Below are 18,974 nucleotides of genomic sequence, written 5' to 3'. Positions count from 1 at the left end.
AAACAGTAACACAAAGTAGACATTGCTCAATATTTATAACTCATGTCTACAGAAGAAGAAAAAAAAGAGAGAAAGAGAGAATTCAGGAGAGAACTCAATTAAAATGAACTCATCAAAAACAAGTCTTTAATGTGTTTTTTTTAAAGAAAGCCAGTGATATGCAACTAAAACTGAAATTCATCAAGGTGTTTTTAGGATGTGAAAATAAAGGCGTTTGAAAAAAAAAACATACACTCTCTTAAGAAAATGTGCAAAAAAAAATTAACAGCATGTCATGGGGGCAGTGTCCTAAAGGGATATCTTTGTACCTTATTTGCCCATAAAATTCATATAGTAAAGGGTACATATTACTACTGTAAGGTACTAAAATGCACCTTTTATGAGTAGATTAGGTACAAAGTTGTATTTTAAGGGTACTGCCCCAGTGACAAGCTGGTTGGTTTTTGCACACGTTTTCAGACAGTGAAATGAAAGTAAAATATTGAAATAATTATTTTTAATATTAGTAGTGGCAATGTAAACAATGTTAAACAAAGATCAGTACTGAAACAATTCATACACACAAAACAGCATTCAAATGTTAATTCCTTGGTAAATTTGGTAAAATTGTTAGTGTGTAGTAATTTTGATGTAGTAATAGATTTGGATTCTAATTCATAGTTATACCTGAATATTAGCTTAAAGTAGGAACTATACTTAAGGTTACATTACATAGTGTGGTGATTAAAATATTCTCTAATGCAATAGTAAGCAAACTATGCAATGGTAATATCCAACTGATGAAGCCACAAATCTACAAAAAAGGGCAATGACTAGTTTAATCACAGGTTTATATTATTAATGTTTTGTACATTCATAGATAAAGAGAGGGAATCCTCTTACTGGACTGGCTTACAAGTACACTTTGTTTATGTATAAAAATGCAGGGGCACCAAAAAAGGTACTAAGGAGAGTGATTACTACAGATTTGGATGGGAATCATAATTTGCTTTGCAGATTGTTATTGTGTTTAATGAAGGGAGTAGGGATCTAAAACAGTTGAAAACAAACATCACCACAGTATGAATGAAATTCAAATTATGTGCAAAAAGATTAGGAGACATTTAAAAACTTTTTTCTATCAAGATTCATAAACTGATCAGAATAAAACATTAATATATTTATATTAGGGGTGTAACGGTACAAATTTTTTTTCGGTATGGTTCTTTTCGAAATAGCGTTTTAATCGCTGAACGTGCAGAACTTCTTTATCTACGAAACGTAATTTCAAACTCCGTTTTGCGCTTCAAACTAAATCATAAAGCAACATGGCTTGTTGTTTTACATCTTACAATTGTATACTTACCTGTAAATATTAAAGATTCACGCAAATATTTCTATTTCAGATAAAGGATTGTCCTGACAGCAAGCAAGTCTATGTTTACCAGACTTCAATGAACTGGACAGAACGGATCGGAATGGGACCGCAGTAAATGGACCGTCATTTTTGTGTACCGTTAAATCCCTAATATATCAATAGTTAACTCACTCAGACACAAGGTTATTTTATAGAATGTTAAAATCATGCTTTGTAAGTTATTTTACAGTGACATTCTCAGTTAGTAAGTTTGATGGAAAAATGTCTGAATAACACAACATATTTTAATTAATTTAACTCGATATCTTACATTTCTCAAGTGTTCGGCTCGTCTGTAAAGAAAAAAAGGTAAAGAAAATTCAATTGTATTCATGCATTGAATGAACAGACATCCATATTTTTAGCTTAAAATTGCCAATTTACTTTCTTGACCCCACATCATTTAATACAGATATCAAAGCTGGCACACCAAACAATATACAGTTATGAGAAAATATGTGTAAACCCTTTGGAATGATCTGTATTTCCTGCATGAATGGCTTCTAAAACAAACAAACAATCAAATAAACAAAAAAATACATCTATGGCGCCATTCATGAAATTCTTTCAGAAAGAGTTTAGAAACAAATTTTCTCATTAATACTGTTCACACAACAACTTATCTCTGTAATAATAATAATAATAATTATACCCAGTGGAACTGGACAGAGTTTTGAACTGAGATAATGGAGGAAAGCAAAGGATCTTTTGTTAATTAAAGTGCAAAATCGCAGTTACCTCCTCATCAGGATCTTGTTCTGAATCTGATTCCTTTGAGGAGCAAGAAGCAGCAAAAGAGGACGAGAGCACCAGATGATAGAGAGATGGACAGAGGTAGAGGAAAGACAGAAGGGGACAGAAAGAGCAGGCTAAGCAGTTATCAGAGCAACAGAACATGTCTGAGGCCAGCCGGTGCTGTGACGGGTTTAGTGCAACAGAAATGCATAAAAGCATTTATCAGCTGTTGATTCAAAAATGTTATTAAAAGGGGAAACAAATGGAAGGAAAAGATGGCTGTAAAATGAGGTCTTCCAAATATCCACAGCAATAAGTTGTGTAATTTACTCATTAAATTGAGTGTTTCGTCAACTGTAAACCTATGCAGATATTGTGGTATAAAGCATTCATTTCATGGCAACAAAATGAATGTAAGAATGCATGCAAACATGCCATAAAAGCGGACAACATAAAAATGAAATTTTGTTGGACAATGCATTTTGTAGCATATTGCATGAACTTACCTTTGAGTAAGCTGGCAGGCTGATGTTTAGATTGCATATTGCACCATGTGTCAAAGTCCTATAAGATCTGGGCTCTTTTGTGAAGGACAAGCGCCCACAAGGCTCTTGAGCATTGTCTCGAATCTACAAGTGATTTGCCAAGTGTGCAGTTAAATGGCTGCATGGATCCTCTTATAATTTTTCAGATATATGAATGCATAGTTGACTTACTTTGATGAAAAGAGCCAGTCGGTTCTCTTTAAAGGCATAGAAGCTGAAGACATGATGCTGGCCACTTTTTGTTAGGGGAACCAGGTTTCCAAAGCAGTCTGCATATATTGGTTTTCCTTCTAATACCTAGAATGCAACCCATTCAATTATGTCAGTTCCACAGTGGAAATATTTCTCAATTATTAATAGTTGAGACAACAAATTCTGATAGGGTTTGCATTTACGCGGTTATGCATTTATGCATACATTCAGGATGTAGGGTCTTAGAATAAATCAGGCACTGATGTCTTTATTAAAACCTTGGGAACCTCTTTCAGAGAAACAACGCAACAGAGGAAAATGCCTAAAGACGCAACACAAAGCAAGTGATACCTCCAGATGCGGAGGTAAGCAGAGAAATCAAACTCTATTTTATAAATAGAGCTGATTGTGCGGCATAGAAGTATATTAACAGGAATCTATTGCAGCAATACCCACTCAGAATTCTTAGCTTTCGATATTTGGATGAGCAAGGCCTGTACATTACTCACCTCCACATCTCGGCTACGTGCCACCTCTGTGAAGTTCTCTTGCTGTTCCAAAGTTTTATCCATTTTATCATCAGTCATACAGAAACAGCGCAATCGAGCCTCAATAGGGTCATGCGTTTTGGCAAAAATGACGAATTTGGCCATGTAAGGTACACAGATGATCTCACGATACACCTGAGTGGCGAAGTTCACCGACTCCTGTACTTGCCTGCAGTCTATCAGCCAGAATCTGATGAGGAAAATATGAGAGATATTGATGCTTAACTTATGTGTGAGCTTCAACCAGGATTGGCCCATTTACCCAAAGTATACTTCAGTTACGACACAAAATCTAGCATATGCGGACAGTCGAACGCATAGTTTCCTCCTCATCCAGTATCTGCATTATTTTTCTTCATAAGTTATGACTGTTTTAAAACTAGAGTTGTAGGTATTTCTTAACCCCTCGCACAAGCATTCATCAATGCCGGCGTCTGTTGTTGTTGGGCCTCTTTTTCGAGTGTAAATCAACTGTCTCGAGCCAGTGTTGCCCCCTAGTGGACAAAACAATTTAGTGCAAAAAAAGTTCAAGGGGCATGTGCAAGCTGAGCGTACAGACTATGTAGACTAAATTTGGCGAAGACTAAATTTGCGTCACATGTATTGTACGGTAGCGCACCCAAGCGTAAACACTGAAGTATATTTGGGCTTTACAAAGGGAAAATTCATCATTGAAAAACATATACTCTCCTGTTGCTTCTAGAGAATGTACCTGGCAGACACATTTGTGGTAAAAGACACAGAGTCATTGGTGAATGTTAATGGTGTAGTCCCAGTGATATCCTCCCATTGAGCAGGTGTGGTCCCACCTATACATGGAAGAAACAGTTTTGGTTACAAAAAACAAAAATGTTGTTGACTACAGCAAATGTCTTTTATTTTAAAAGTTCATGTTCACTTGTCCTTGTCAATTATTTAATTCTCCTGCCCAATACAGTGCAATGCTGTTTTAAATAGATGTCACTAGAGGAGGGGCTTCAGTATGCTGAAAACAAAAACTGACTTTGTGAGGAAACAACTTAGCATTTAATTGGGGGCAGAATACTCATGTCACTCGTGTTACTGTAACCTCTCCAGTTCTACTCCACCCACTCCGAGTGGGATTAGAACCGGCATCTCCAGCATGGGATGCGGGCGTGCTAACAAGGATGCTAAAGACCGCAGTCTGTTGCCTCAGTCGCTAGCGTGCCTCTTGAGGCCAGGGGAGTGAGGTTTACCATCACTCTCTAGTAGCTGGTCTCCATTACACTCACCCCCTAAATCTCACTCCCATCTGGGTCACGGCACCAAATGTAACTGATCCTAGTTAACCCACTCCTAGCAGGGTTTAGAACCTGCTTCTCCGGCATGTGAGGTGGATGTGCTAACAATGATGCTAAAGACCGCAGTCTGTAGCCTCAGTCGCTAGTGCGCCTCTTGAGACCAGACGAATGAGGTTTACATGCACAGCTCCTACTAGCTTACTTCTGTTACACTCACCCCCCTAAACCTCACTCCCATCCAGGTCATTGCACCAAATCTAATCAGAGCGGGATTAGAACCTGCATCTCCGGCATTGGAGGTGGGTGTACTAACAAGGATGCTAAAGACCGCAGTCTGTAGCCTCAGTCACTAGTGCGCCTCTTGAGATCAGGGGAGTGAGTTTTACATGCACAGCTCCTACTAGCTTGCTTCTGTTACACTCAACTCCCTTAACCTCACTCCCATCCGGGTCACGGCACCAAATGTAACCGGTCGTACTCGACCAACTCTGAGCTGGATTTGAACCGGCGTCTCCAACATGGGAGGCTGGCACAAACAAGGATGCTAAGGACCGCAGTCTGTAGCCTTAGTCGCTAGTGCGCCTCTTGAGGCCAGACGAGTGAGGTTTACATGCACAGCTCTCACTGGCTGACCTCAGTTACATTACACTTAACCTATGAATGGCTTACTTACTGTATAGTTGTCTCCAGGGTTCTGAACCGGTTCAAGGAATGAAAACAAAATAAAATTTTAACAGGAATATAAACAAAAATGAAATCAATTCTAATTGTTCTGAACAGATATGTTTTTTGAAATGAACTTTCACTGATTAATAAAGTTATTGTATCATTGTGTTTATTATATTATTTTAGCAGTGATACGATCATAAATTTAAATTTGCCCTATGCAAATGCGACGTGAGTGAAAGTCATCGTAGGTCAGTCGCTGGCATTAGCTTTTGGATCTAAGGAGTTTTTCCGAGGAAATGTCACCAACCATTAAAGCATTACATTTAAATGAATGGCAGGTAATATCCAGCCTGGTGTGTGCTTTGAAACGTAGAATCACCACTAATCAGGAAATAAATAAATAAAATGTTTTTAAATAATCAATCACCAAGGCCCAGTTGTTCAAAAAGTTGTATTTTGGATCATATTTATCTAGATTTGGGAATCCCATGTTTTGCTCTCTAGGATCAGGTAATCCATTGTGCTGCTTTTTAAAAGTAAAATAGGATTGTTTACTTTAGAAGAAAAAAAACAACCCTAGAAAGGTTTAAATTTCTCTTTGTAAGTGTCAAGTAAGAGTGTATTCCCCTTTTAAAAAGATGATTTTCCCTCTTTAGTTTTCTAAAGTCTACGCTAAAAGTCAATTCCATGCCAATCTTTGTGTCATGATTCATGAGTAAAATAGGATTGGATCACACTTTTTCAGATTACCAAATCTAGATTAGCAGTGCTTCAAATGGGGTTACATTTTACAATGTAGGCTGCTAGCTATGTAAAAAACAACAGGTAGAATGAAAAATAGAGTTATTAACTGGTATTTTCTTCTAATCAAACTGTTTTCAGAACGGTAATGTTTCAGAGAACAAGAACAGAAACCTTAAAATACTGATTCTGCTCGAAGTGAACGGATTGATTTTTGGACCCCGTTTTAAAGCCCTGGTTGTCTCTGTATATTAAGTTGAATTGAAAGTGGAAATGAGTTTTATTTGAGTATATCCCGTGTGCTTTCTCACCTGTGATGCTGCATAGCAGACGTAATGTAGGAGTATCTCCACCTCCAAAGTCGCCGAGGCCCGAGTCAGCAGAGCTCTTCGGGACAGGGATGGTCATGGTTATGGGTTTATGAAATTTCCTCCTCCGTGGTTCCAGAGTGACTATAGGGCTGAATATGGCTTTATTACCCCAAATCTTCCTCACTACATCAACGCTCATGTGTTGAGCCTGGCCAAGTAGCAAAGGCAATAATTATTAAAATGACCACAAGAGCAAATTAATAATTGAAAGCATCTCATTGCTATCGGGTCAAATCTATTTCAACATTGTGACTTTGTGACAATTGTGAAAGCACTGAATTCCACAGTAAAGCATTGATTCTACATTCCATGTTTTCCTCTGTAAAAACAATTGTGCTACCTGGAGGCCGACACGGATGCGTTTAGTGAGCGCTCCCTCCGGGAAGACGGCCTGTACTTGAGGAACCACTGTGCTGCTCAGAACTCCACCTTCTGGACCAATGAGATTACTGTCCTGTTTAATCCGTGAAACCACAGCAAAATACTGTGGAAAGTCTCGAGTGATAATGCGACAGATGCGCTTCCTCTCCAACTCTTCCGGTGGGTCCAGCCCTGAAATTTAAGATGGATATACTGTACAGCATCTGTCCATTTCTTATATTTATTCAATAGTGGAAACAAATCTCAAAATAGTGTCGGCCCAGATCCGGCCCAGATCTGGTACACGTGGATTCCACACGGCCCAGATGTGGGCCGGATCTGGGCCGACACTATGCTACTGTCTGGGTTGTATTTGATCATGTGTTTTTCCCTCACCCTCGTCCATGCCGTTGAGGATCTGGTTGAGCTCTTCTTCTGTGTACTCGCAATGATGCTCTTTCCAGCTCTCTCCAGTTTCACTGCGTAAGATCACCAGCTCCCTCTCCTTCCCTCTCAGAGCCGCAAAGTGAGGGATCTCCACAATCACTGGCCTGACACCCGGCAAGATATACAAGAACGTTATTCATATGAATGTCTACAATTTTTCCTACATTTAAGCTAATCAATTTCGCTTTAAATCACTGTAACAAATGGCCTATAGAGGCTTATTGTTCTAGTATAATGGAATTAGTATAATATACAGAAATAGCAACATAGTGTCGGCCCGGATCCGGCCCACAATTGGTACACATGGATTCCACACGGCCCAGATGTGGGCCGGATCTGGGCCGACACTATGTTGCTGTCTGGGAAATCTGAAATTTCTCATTTTATTTAATTGTTTCTTGTTTAGTAATGGTAAACTGCAAGGATTAGCAACAACTTGATACAATAAAGTCTATATCATGTGTAAATAAATAATGTGTGCATTGTATTGTTTCATTTCATTCAAGTGTATGAAAAACACACAAAAAAAGAAAGTTTATCAAAAGTAACTGGACTTGGTTTTCAATTACTTTAACTTCAGTGCTGAAACACATTGATATGCCCAGATCTACCAAGTCTTGATACTTTTGATTAAAAATCTAGTGGATATAGTATGGCCTTAATTAATGAAAACTTTCACAAACATACTAAAAACAAAAATGGCATAACAATATGCACAATGTTGTTCACACCTAAAAAATGCACACAGCCACAGAAACTCATGCTTCAACTAAAGTAGCACAGCAAATGGATAAACAAATAAAAAACAAGGCGAGCACAAACAACTGGGTACAAACAGTCACCTAAAGGAGCTAAAGGAAACACAGACTGATGATTAAGAATAACACACTTGTGACAAATCACTAGAAATACTATGTTTTGGTCATGAATTTCCCAAACCTGTGACATTTTGATGGCAAAGTATAGAAGTATAAACACAATTTGTTGATTAGCTTCAACAAGTTTGGAAACAATCATGAGTAATCAAAATATAAAAATGACACTAGAGTGCACCTATGATACCACTGACGACTAAACAGAGCCACTTTACAATGAAAGCAGAATACAACCAATGCAACACAATTAAAAGGAAGATAGTGATAAAGGAGAGAGTGGGGTGTGGGACTGGCATTGATTGGTTGATTCATGTGTCACTCCTACCCCAGAAATTTTGTCCCTGGCGGGCCCAGTTGCAGAATACGGCTAACCAAACTCTCGCCCTCATTCAGAGGGGGCGGGGCAGTAGGGAGGTGGAGCTTACTGTCATCCAATAGCAGCAGTGGGAAAAGAGAGCATAGGTGGCATATTGTCGAGTTTGTTTCATTTAGAAGAAAAAAACAACCCTGGAAATGTTTACATTCTCTTTGTAAGTGGCAAGTAAGCGTGTATTCCCCTTTTAAAAAGATGATTTTCCCTCTTTAGTTTTCTAAAGTCTACGCTATAAGTCAGCTCCATGCCAATCCTTGTGTCATGATTCATGAGTGTTAAAACAGAAAAATCATTTAAACATCATTAATACAAATGTCAATAGAATTGGCTCGTTCGTTCTGCAAAACAGTTGAACTGAAATAGTCTCTTACAAAAAAATCTATTAATGACTATGTTATTCAACTATTTAAGTGGCATTAGGTTTATTACTAGATTATGCTTTTGCATGTAAATTAAACTGATTATATACCATGGCTGAATTTGACTTCTTTCATATCCAAAATTGAGTCTATAACCATGTCCCAAATGGCACACATGAGCTTCAGAGGTGGCGCTTGAGAGCGCACTCCTGAAACCTTAAATGACACTCTGCAGTCTTGTGGAAATTATGGACACTCAAACATGACTACAAGTGCACATCAACCCTGCCATTTGGGAGAGGCTAAATTGAGGAACTCTATCAGACCGCTGACCACAAATCTGGCTTTTTTCCTTATTGACCTTGAAATTCTGCTCTGTCAGTTCTACCAGGTTCATTGTTTCGAACGACAATAGTTCAACTCTACATTTGGTACCCCACCCAAAAATTTAAATCAGTCCCAGATGTATGTATACCAGACAGCAACACAGTGTCGGCCCAGATCTTGCCCACATCTATCCACATGTACCAGATGTAGCCCGGATTTGGGCCGACACAGTGTTAATGTCTGGAATGTGACTTTCTTTTTTCGGATGTACACAAATAATTTCAAATGCAACCCAGACAGACACATAGTGCGGCCCAGATCCGGCCCACATCTATTACACGTGGATTCCACGCGGCCCAGATGAGGGCCGGATCTGGGCCGACACTATGTTACTGTCTGGGTCATATACATCTAGGATGGTATGAGGGTGAGTAAATTATTTATTTAAAAAAATGGGTGTCACACCACGGTCTGTCCAGCAGAGGGAGACAAGACCTTCAATATCTTCCTAATTCACTGCTCATTATTGGTTCAATGAAATCACCTGTGCCTAGCTTGTTAGAGTGTTAACAGGTGTTTATTTAAAGACTTGCACTTGCTTGTGTCTTAGTTCAGTCTTGAAGGTCTTTTGCAAAGCCTATGCTTTTGTGTTTTCCCGTTTGGTCTACCCTGAAAGACTTTTGCTCAGCCTCTCTTGTAAATGTTGTTTTATGTTATTGGACTCTTTTGCCTGCATCATCCAGTGTTGATTTGTACTTGCTCAACCCAGCACTGATGCTGGATCCTTTGTGTTTCCTCAAGAAGAATATTAAGTAAAGACTACTTGTTTTTTTATCTGCCAGTTGGGTCCACACTGCCCCATAGAGCAATGGTTGGAACCTTGGGTTTCCAGCAACACGCTCTGGGTTCGAATCCCGGACCTAACAATGGGTGGAGTAGCCCTTTCAGAGAACAGATTTGTGCCTTGGATCACACGACTACAGTGTTGTGGTTACAACAGATTAGGCCCCAATGGTGTTTGTTGGGCCCCTCATTATGGAGTTAATTGTACATTCTCCCATTGCATGTTTCGGGGTGAGAACAGTCCAACTGTGCATATAAAACAGCAGTTTTTATATTCGTGCATTAGTTCTCACAACTGTCGTGATTACAACGGTGTGCCAGTCAGTCTGTATTATTTAGTTTTGAGACAGGCTTAGCCTGCTATTTCAGGGTCCTGTACAGGAAGGTCTGTAGCAGAATAAGGGACAGAATGATTATATGCCCCTCATATCTAACAGGCTTACTGGTGATGTAGATATTTTTCAATCTGTCCAATGATATCGCCTAGTATGGGCCTCAGTGGTCACTTTGTGAACCAAAGCCCTCATATTCAGGTTTGAAACACCTCTCTCACCTTATTAGGTGACTTCTGCAGAATATGCCTAGTTAGGTTATTTGAACGTTAAAGAAGAGCACTTTGGTGCTGCCCACCTCATTTCAATTGAAGTCAGAGCACAATGGTTGGTTGCTCCAATTTTATGACACCAACAAAGAACGGCGGTTGACGCTCAGTTATGGGATTGACATACTGATGAACTTCAGTATGTCACTCCTTCACTTCACAAGTTCCTCAGGTTTGCATTTGGGGCCAAAGTTGACCAATTACGAGTTCTTCCATTCAGCCTGACCTCCTACCATCACAAAACACATAGATGCTGCTCAGGCTCCATTGCGACTCCAAGGGGGTATGTGTCTTGAATTTCCATAGTGAGCACATGTTGAAAAAATTTTCATTCACTGTGCATGGCTATTCTTTAGTAGCTAACCATTGATTTTACATAGGTTGTACACTCGCTATTGAGGTGCATTATGGGATTGAATAAGTGCACGTGATATTGTTCACTATGGTTTCGTCCACCTAAAATAGTTTACTATATAGGGGCGATTTTGTACACAGCCCTGGACTTGCACTATAAGGACTTTATGTAGACTGCCATTCATCAACTGTTAGTCAGAAAGGGAAAAACATATTAAATCAATTTAAGAAGGGTTCTTTTTTTGACAGTGCAATGAATTTCCCTGCAAGCCATTAAGCCAAAAGAACAGGTGATACAGCCTTGTTAAATACAGAAAAGCAGAAGCAGCATCAGTCATTTTGACAGGAGGTGAGTAATAAAGGCAGCAAAGAACAAATGTAGACAAATATACATTACTCCATTAAAGCAATGTTCGAGGTTAAAAAAAAGTGTTGGTACTCAGAAAAGTATGAAACTTATTATACACCATAAAGCAGTGGTGTAAAACTCAATTCCTGGAGGGCCACAGTCCTGGTTAGTCCACAGTTTAGCTCTAACCCAGCTCCAACACACTTGATTAGCTGGATCAGGTGTATTTCATTAGGGTTCAAGCTAAACTCTACAGGACTGTGGCCCAGTGCACCCCTGCCATAAACACATTTGTCAAATTTGGCATTAAACTTTTGCAAAGTTCAGCCATGACACTCTTCCGGGTAGCTGTTTTGTTCTTTTAAGTTGGCAGCGCAGCCAATCAATCTCACTTTCCTATCTATGCAACCATATGTATATTTATTTCCTGGACTAGTCCAACGCCATGTGCGCGCCATGAGGGTTTTCTTTACTCCTCCTCCTCCCCAGCACCACCTGTCTAGATCTGCTGTGATTGCGTTTCAGCAGTACGCTTCACTTCAATTGTGCCTACACTCCATTCTTACACACAATTTTGTTTGTTTAATTAAAAGAGGAATTGTATACATTAAAGCTGAAAGGGAAAAAACAAATTCCAAGATATTATCACAATAAGATATGGTTTAGGGAAACCGTGGTCTTTTTACAAGGTATGGGACTGTACAGTTCACTAAATCTAACAAAAGTTTACAAAGTTCATGGCTTTAAAGGGGCTACATGTAAGCATTTTACATGTATTACTCACTTTTTATTGCCAATGTGTGAACAACAGCTTAAACAAAACTTTAAAAAACGAAACCTTCCCCGACTTCCTAGGTTGCCTATGAAAACCTGTAGACTGATTTTTATGTGAAGGACTCACATTTTTTTGCCTCAAAAATCAAAATTATGTGACGTTTACGCTCCCGAGAGTTTCTCTTCAAATCAGTGACGCATGAAACTGAAACTGTTTGTAAACAGTAAAGAACTTCTTTTTACTTCTAAGCATGAACATGAACTTGCCGTGACGTGAGTATATCTAGGTTTTGAATCATGTTCAGAATTCTACATATAGCCCCTTTAAATATATATCCATTAACTTTGTTTGAGAGGTATAGTTAGAAGAGATGATTCTAGCATGTTTGCTGAAATCCCATTTTTGATTGGGTAAATTACCCACCCCGAAATGTCACTTAAAACTAGCAAAGTATGATTGGTGGTTTAACATGTAAGTCAGGCAGTCCCTTCTTCATATATAATTTGGTACAGGTTTATACTTGTACACAAGAATTATTCCAGCGTAATCCACATCACCGAACTACTCCAGCATTATCCATTGACGAAAAGTCAATAATTCATATTTTCAATATAAAAAGATCAATATGTTCATCATGAGTTTAAATTGTGATGAGGCACTGAAAGCATACTTTCTGTCCAGATTTCACCATCCAAATAAACTCATACCAACGGTTGCTTACCCAAGGAACTGAGCTCCAGAGGGTCCAACCTCGATCAGCCTGCTAGCTAGACCGTCTCCCTCGACCATGGGGGGCATGCTCGCCAGTCGGTGTCTTTTGACCAGTCTACATGTGACTCGAGTCGGGGCACTGCACTTCCGCGGCGGTATGAGAAGCCGTAGACCATTGTGACGACATCCTCGCATGGCGCCTCCTCGGGCGTCCACCATGAAGCTGACTAAGAAACTGCATTGAGGATGCACAAAGTTAAAATGCATTTGAAAAAGTGATCACATCTTAAGATAAAGGAAAAGTAAAATAAATGCATGTCATGGAATCACACTGTGTTCACATACTGGTTTAATGATAGCCGAATGTTCAATAAAGCTGTTCTCATTTACATATTTTCTGTCAGAAAACCAATCGAGTTTGATATAGTGACTCGCTAAATCTTAACCAGCAGTCCAAAGTCACTAGATTTGTTGCTAGTTGTTTTTTTTGAAAATAAGTCAATAAAGGGGTGTGCAAGAAATCTAGTGAGAGTCGCTAAATTGACAACACTATAATGATTATATTACATGTATCTGTCTGTTCAATTTAATTGTGACTAAAATGTCAAAAAGCAGTAACTAAGGGGCTGTTTACACGACACCGTTTTCAATTAAAAACATAAAACGTTTTGTGCGTCTTGGTCATTCATTTACACGACAACTTTTGACAACGGGTTTCAAAGTGCAAGTTTTTGAAAACGGTCTCCGTGCAAACAACAAAAACGCGAATCTCTGAAGACGATGATGTCATGCACATGCATATTACGTGTTCAGTCTATAGTGTTTCATCGTCATCTAATGGCCTAGCAGCAGAATGCAGCATTTATAGTCGTTTTCGTGCATCTGTGTGAATGGGGATTGCTTTAACAATGGTGTCGTCTGTACACGGAAAACTCAAAGGAAGAATGTCTCCGTTTTAAGCATATTGTTGTGGTGTAAACACATCCTAAGTCTGTGTTTTGGTTCTTTGAATTCAGATTCTTTGCCTTTTTAGTCCCTGTGTCCTTGGTTTCTATGGTTACTTGGTTTCTTATTAGTCCCACCTGTGCCTTGTTTTATCACTGAATAATACAGATTATATTTATGATAATTTTGTTTCGTTTTTTGATGTATTTATAGTCATTTTTTAAAGTCACAGTATATTGAGAAAAAGTATTTTGTATCCCACTGTAGACAAATTAAACATTATGTGATAAGTTATGGATAAATTATAACAGAAGAGAAATTCATTTTTAGGTTTTACATTATGTAATCATTTGAATCAAGTTAATGTAAACGAGTCAACTTCATTAAACAAATGCAACTGAAAAATGCTAAAATCTCCATGATCATAAATACATATTATAAGATTATTAATTCCATGAATTCAATATTTATAAATAAGTATTCGTAAATGTGTATGTCAATAAGGTTGTTGATATGTAAATAATTTAAATATTAGATGCTGTCAAAATATCAGTATTGTACATTTTGTTGTATATTGTGTATGCAAACCGTAATTGTATATGTGGTTGAACCATACATGCATACGAATACCCATAAGATCATATTGAATATTCAAATGCATCAACATCATCAAAACAACATATATCACAGTTTGATTTTCATGCAAACACACACAACACCTGCACATACTGTCTGGAAATATGATTTAGAGATACAACCCTGGAGACACAACGTGCATGGAAAAAAAGTGTCATGTTCATGTAATTCTAATGTGAATATAATGAATATTTTGCACAGTTATTACAATACTGAAAATACTTATGCAACTGCTTCTTATGCTGGTGCACTGTTATGGTAATGCACATATTTCTCTTTCAGTAATTATAAGGCTCAAGTAAAGACACAAATTATCCTGAATTATGCAACAGTTGCATAAGTGGTAGTTAATTTACTTTTCAATTGATCATGTATTTTGTTATATAGCTTGTTATTTGTTGTTCTATTATTTGCTAAGTCTGATCTCACTTAAGTGCTAAGTGCGTGAGAAATCATAGTAATGCTAAAAATAACTAAGGGCTGGATGATGATGATAATAATAATAATGTTATGATAATGGTGGAATATCACATCATACTGGATGAGTTTTGTCAGTTACAAAATCCTTAATTGAAAAAAACATTTAAAAAAAGAAAAATAAACAACAAATATTAGTCTCCAAGATGAGTTTGTGAAATGACGAACAACATTCAGATGACTTCAAACTTGCAATGCCTTTTGGCATCTTTAGGGTTATTTGATCAAATCATTTCATAAGATTCTACACCTATATCTAAAAGTATTTTTTTTTTTTTAATAGACATGAAAATGCACATTCCAAACTTAAATGGTTGTCATTCAAGAACGCTTTGGGATATAGACGTAAGATTGGTCTTGTTTTAAAGAAGACATTTGGCAGATTTTTGTAAAAGTTAAATAAATTAAGAAAGTAAACAGAAAAAAAGTTATAGAAGTTTGAGTTTATGAAAATATACATTGAAAAAATGTAATTATTCATATTTTATATAAAATATATATTTTCAAAACATGTTGGACTCTAAAACTGCAACTCTTTCAAATTTTAGGTTGATATCTAAAAAAATTAGCTTTCAGTAATTTGTTTGGGTGCAGTACCAAACTTTTACACTAGGTGACAACCAGACTCCATTAAAGTCTAAGCCTGGTGTGTGTATATATATATATATAATTTGATCACAAATTGTAATATTCCAAGAGGCATAGCAAGAATACAGTGACCCTTGTGCACACTGAATGGAACAAAAGAGGTCAGAGGTCAAATGACACGTCACTCTAGTCACCTGCTATTGTCATGGTCATGACATGGAGAACAACGGCTGAAGACCAAAAATACCATCCATCATAGAGAGAAAGTCAGAAAGAGAGAATGAAGTTTGAAAAACAGAGGAACTTACAGTAAGTGATCCTACAGAAACTTTGCATTTGCAAAGCCTTCAAACTGTAGGTTTCTGGTTATTAAAGATGTGTGCAGAATATGTATGCATATTTTGTTAAAAACCTTAGGCAATACCAAGCGCAAATATGTAACTGTGATTTAAAAGAACTGATAAATCGTTCACAATAAGACCAATAACATGTGTAAAGAAAGTGGTCCATGTTGACTGTCAATACACAGAGCTTCAGTATCTGCACGTGTGATTTAAAGCATGCAGTGTTTTTCATACCCAGAATGAGCAGGACTGGAGGAAAGAGCAATATTGTCCAAGTTTTCCATTTCCCAGCTCAGTCTGTTGGAGTCCTGTTCATTTTCTCTCGCGAGAGAAGACACCTGGAGTGAAAGAAGCATCTCTGTTAAAACTGGGCAATAACTCAGCGTGATACAGACATGAAACACACAATTCAAGAAGCCAGAATCTGCAGGAGAAAAGTATTCATGTTTGTGTCCGTCAAAAAAAAGACAAACAAAATAGGAAGATCCTGTTTAAATAGAGTTTAAGTGACTCAAGGCAGCGGAAAAATGTAAATAGCAATAAAAAGTCTTTTCTTTGCACTTAGTGTAAGTAGTTGTTAGATACTGTTATTATAAAACTTTGCAATGGATGTTGCTTTATTGTATCACTAAAGCCCTTCCCTGCCCATTAAACACTATAATCCCACTATTTTATTTCCAGTTTTTGAAGACTTTCCTCATTTTTATTTAAAATAAACTCCTCTCCGAGCTGATTGCGATGGGAAAAGAGAGAAGAATGAGCAGAATTCAAACTCGAGTCTGTCGTGTCAAAACGAACATCACAGGTTTCTTCGGTCATTTTGTCTGGACCAATCAGGCACTGGTGGGCGGAGCCAGTGTAAACAGCCTCTGCCGAGCGGGCGTTTTGCAATTGGTGTAAATAGACACTCTGTATGTTAAATTGCTTTAAAAACTCTGATACGGTAGAGAATAATGCTCTAACTAAGCATCATGTTATAGACCTTATGTAGCTCCGCCCCTTCTCAGCGCTGCACTCGTCTATGTCTTCCGGTTTGTATTTTCACAGTGATCTTACGTATTTATGAATGAACTGCCCGTTTTAAAATCTTCCCGGTCTAATTGCATTTGTTAAGACATCTGCTCTAAACATTACAATGCTCGTGATAACTTTCGTTAACTCTACACTAAGTATAATGCTCCTCATTATATGTTATACTATGACTATAGGAGCATTGAATTCACGTACTTATGCACTATTCTATGCTGTTTTGTAGTATCAATAGTGTGAGTAGTGTGTTCACACTGAAAATTTCTAATAGAAAAAGTGTAATTTAAATACTCAGATGATGCACTCGACTGTCTTTAATAAGCTTTAATTATGAATCATCTTCAGACTCAATGACTCTGTGAAGGACAAAACCATATACACTACACTGTTGAGTACATGGTGTGTAGTGCGTCATTTGGGACACAACTTTGAATTCCTTTCTTTTGTACTCAATTTTATGACTTTTAAAAACAATTATTTTATTATAATGCCCTCATATGAAAACACTCAGAATTCTCAACTTCACCTGATGACTGTACATAATTTCCTCCACCATCCCATAATGCTTTGCAGGGTAGTAGCTTTGATGAGTGGGTGTGTAAGACCTGTCCAAACTAGAGGAAAACACACAGTACACACCATCATTAATGAGGAAAATCCACCCAGAGTTCTCAACATCCCCCGTATTAGGATTATAACACTGGCTCGTCACTAAGACTCGCTGATAGAGAGAATGCATGTTTCTCATACCTTTGTAAGCGACTATGTCGGCGTTAGCAGAAAGAAGAATAAGTGGAATACAGTTAAATGTATACATTTCAATTTAAAATGTAAAGCGTGAGATACAGTCCAACCAAAAATTATTCAGACACGAGATATTATTTTTGATATTTTGTTTTACTAGTGTGTGCAGGACACTATAGTTCATTTATAAAAGTGAGGAGTGCAAAATAAAGTAAACTGTGACATATTATACCCAAATATTCTTCATACAGTGACTACCAGTAACATTTATAACAATTTGGGACCAAAAATTATTCAGACACTTCCTAACCATGTTTTGCTGAAGTGTTTTTTCTTTAATTGCTAATGTGATCTTTTACACCACAGACTGAACAACATGAAGCATTGCTTGGTAATTGTTTGAGCTAAACTGGTATAGTATAATTGTGTAGTTAAATTTAACAGCTGACAGATATTCAACATAATTCATGTGTGAGACAGTCTAACAGAAGGATGGACAAAACCAGTGAAATATCAACTGATTTAATGATGTAGCATCTGGACCAATCAGACACACACAAATTATTAATTATATTTAATGAATAATCCAGCAAACTCACTCTCCCAATAAAGGTCTATGAAACTTCCCCCAAAACTAGCATCACAAATAAAGCTAACACACACCCGATGTCCTGTTACAGGACACATGAAGACTGATAAGAAGAAAGTTGTGACTCTCACTTAATTCTGGCTGAGAAAGAGAAATAAACCCTTTTAATCCTATATATTCTACATATAACCACGTGAGAAATGTATAAACATGTATCTAATTTTCCCATCTCATGATTTTCCTTTTATGTGGTATGGCCTATGTCTTCATTTTCTCTTTTAAACTATGGTTAACCTAAATCATATCTGTGGGATGTTTAGTCTCTAAAAACTCCAATCTTCGTCCCCCATTAGATCATTTACATTACATTTTTCTAAATTGTTTGGGTGTTTAGGAAAAGAAATCTTCACGATTCTTATAATACAATCAAATAATGTATTCAAATGCCCTGCTAGAACACAACTGGTCGTAAAATCTCCCTTCAAAGGGACAACTTCTTATTGGCTCACACACCTTCAGAGGGTGTGACATCATCACGCTTTAAAAATCACTGATCACAAGATCACGTCTCTTAGTCTCTTTCTGAAATCCTAATGAAGATGATGTTGAACTAGAAGTTTTTGTAAGGACTCCCACTGGCTCTCTCTCATCAAGACAACATCAGCAAAGATCAACTGGAGCCTCAACAAATGACATCAGGACAGTTTAATTCAGACATGCAAGTGTCAAACTTAGTCTCATTATTCGATACATTACACCTTTTAAAGAAGGGTGTGTTAGAACTGAACT

General features: G+C 37.6%; 1 protein-coding gene across 3 annotated transcripts in view; it reads right to left on the bottom strand.

Annotated features, from left to right (window-relative positions):
* Window positions 1-18,974, bottom strand: part of ank2b (ankyrin 2b, neuronal) — a 155,896-nt gene that overhangs the window by 31,998 nt on the left and 104,924 nt on the right. For 2 of the 3 annotated variants that reach the window (XM_077201486.1, XM_077201487.1), the window contains exons 24-34: window positions 17,379-17,466; window positions 16,058-16,161; window positions 12,844-13,068; window positions 7,216-7,370; window positions 6,800-7,011; window positions 6,400-6,607; window positions 4,129-4,225; window positions 3,378-3,606; window positions 2,848-2,973; window positions 2,638-2,760; window positions 1,668-1,689 (exon numbers count right to left, since the gene is read on the bottom strand). In XM_077201486.1, coding sequence (XP_077057601.1) covers window positions 1,668-1,689; window positions 2,638-2,760; window positions 2,848-2,973; window positions 3,378-3,606; window positions 4,129-4,225; window positions 6,400-6,607; window positions 6,800-7,011; window positions 7,216-7,370; window positions 12,844-13,068; window positions 16,058-16,161; window positions 17,379-17,466 — 1,589 coding nt within the window. Of the gene's footprint in view, window positions 1-1,667; window positions 1,690-2,134; window positions 2,168-2,637; window positions 2,761-2,847; window positions 2,974-3,377; window positions 3,607-4,128; window positions 4,226-5,351; window positions 5,373-6,399; window positions 6,608-6,799; window positions 7,012-7,215; window positions 7,371-8,466; window positions 8,566-12,843; window positions 13,069-15,673; window positions 15,710-16,057; window positions 16,162-17,378; window positions 17,467-18,974 lie in introns of all 3 variants that reach the window. The other variant, XM_077201485.1, reaches the window with a different exon arrangement.

This window comes from Siphateles boraxobius, unplaced genomic scaffold (assembly GCF_051911475.1).
Source record: "Siphateles boraxobius isolate OS27281-9 unplaced genomic scaffold, OSU_SipBor_1 48, whole genome shotgun sequence".
Lineage (NCBI taxonomy): Eukaryota > Metazoa > Chordata > Actinopteri > Cypriniformes > Leuciscidae > Siphateles > Siphateles boraxobius.
Note: the sequence above shows the minus strand (reverse complement) of the source record. Positions and strands in the feature narration are given on the sequence as shown.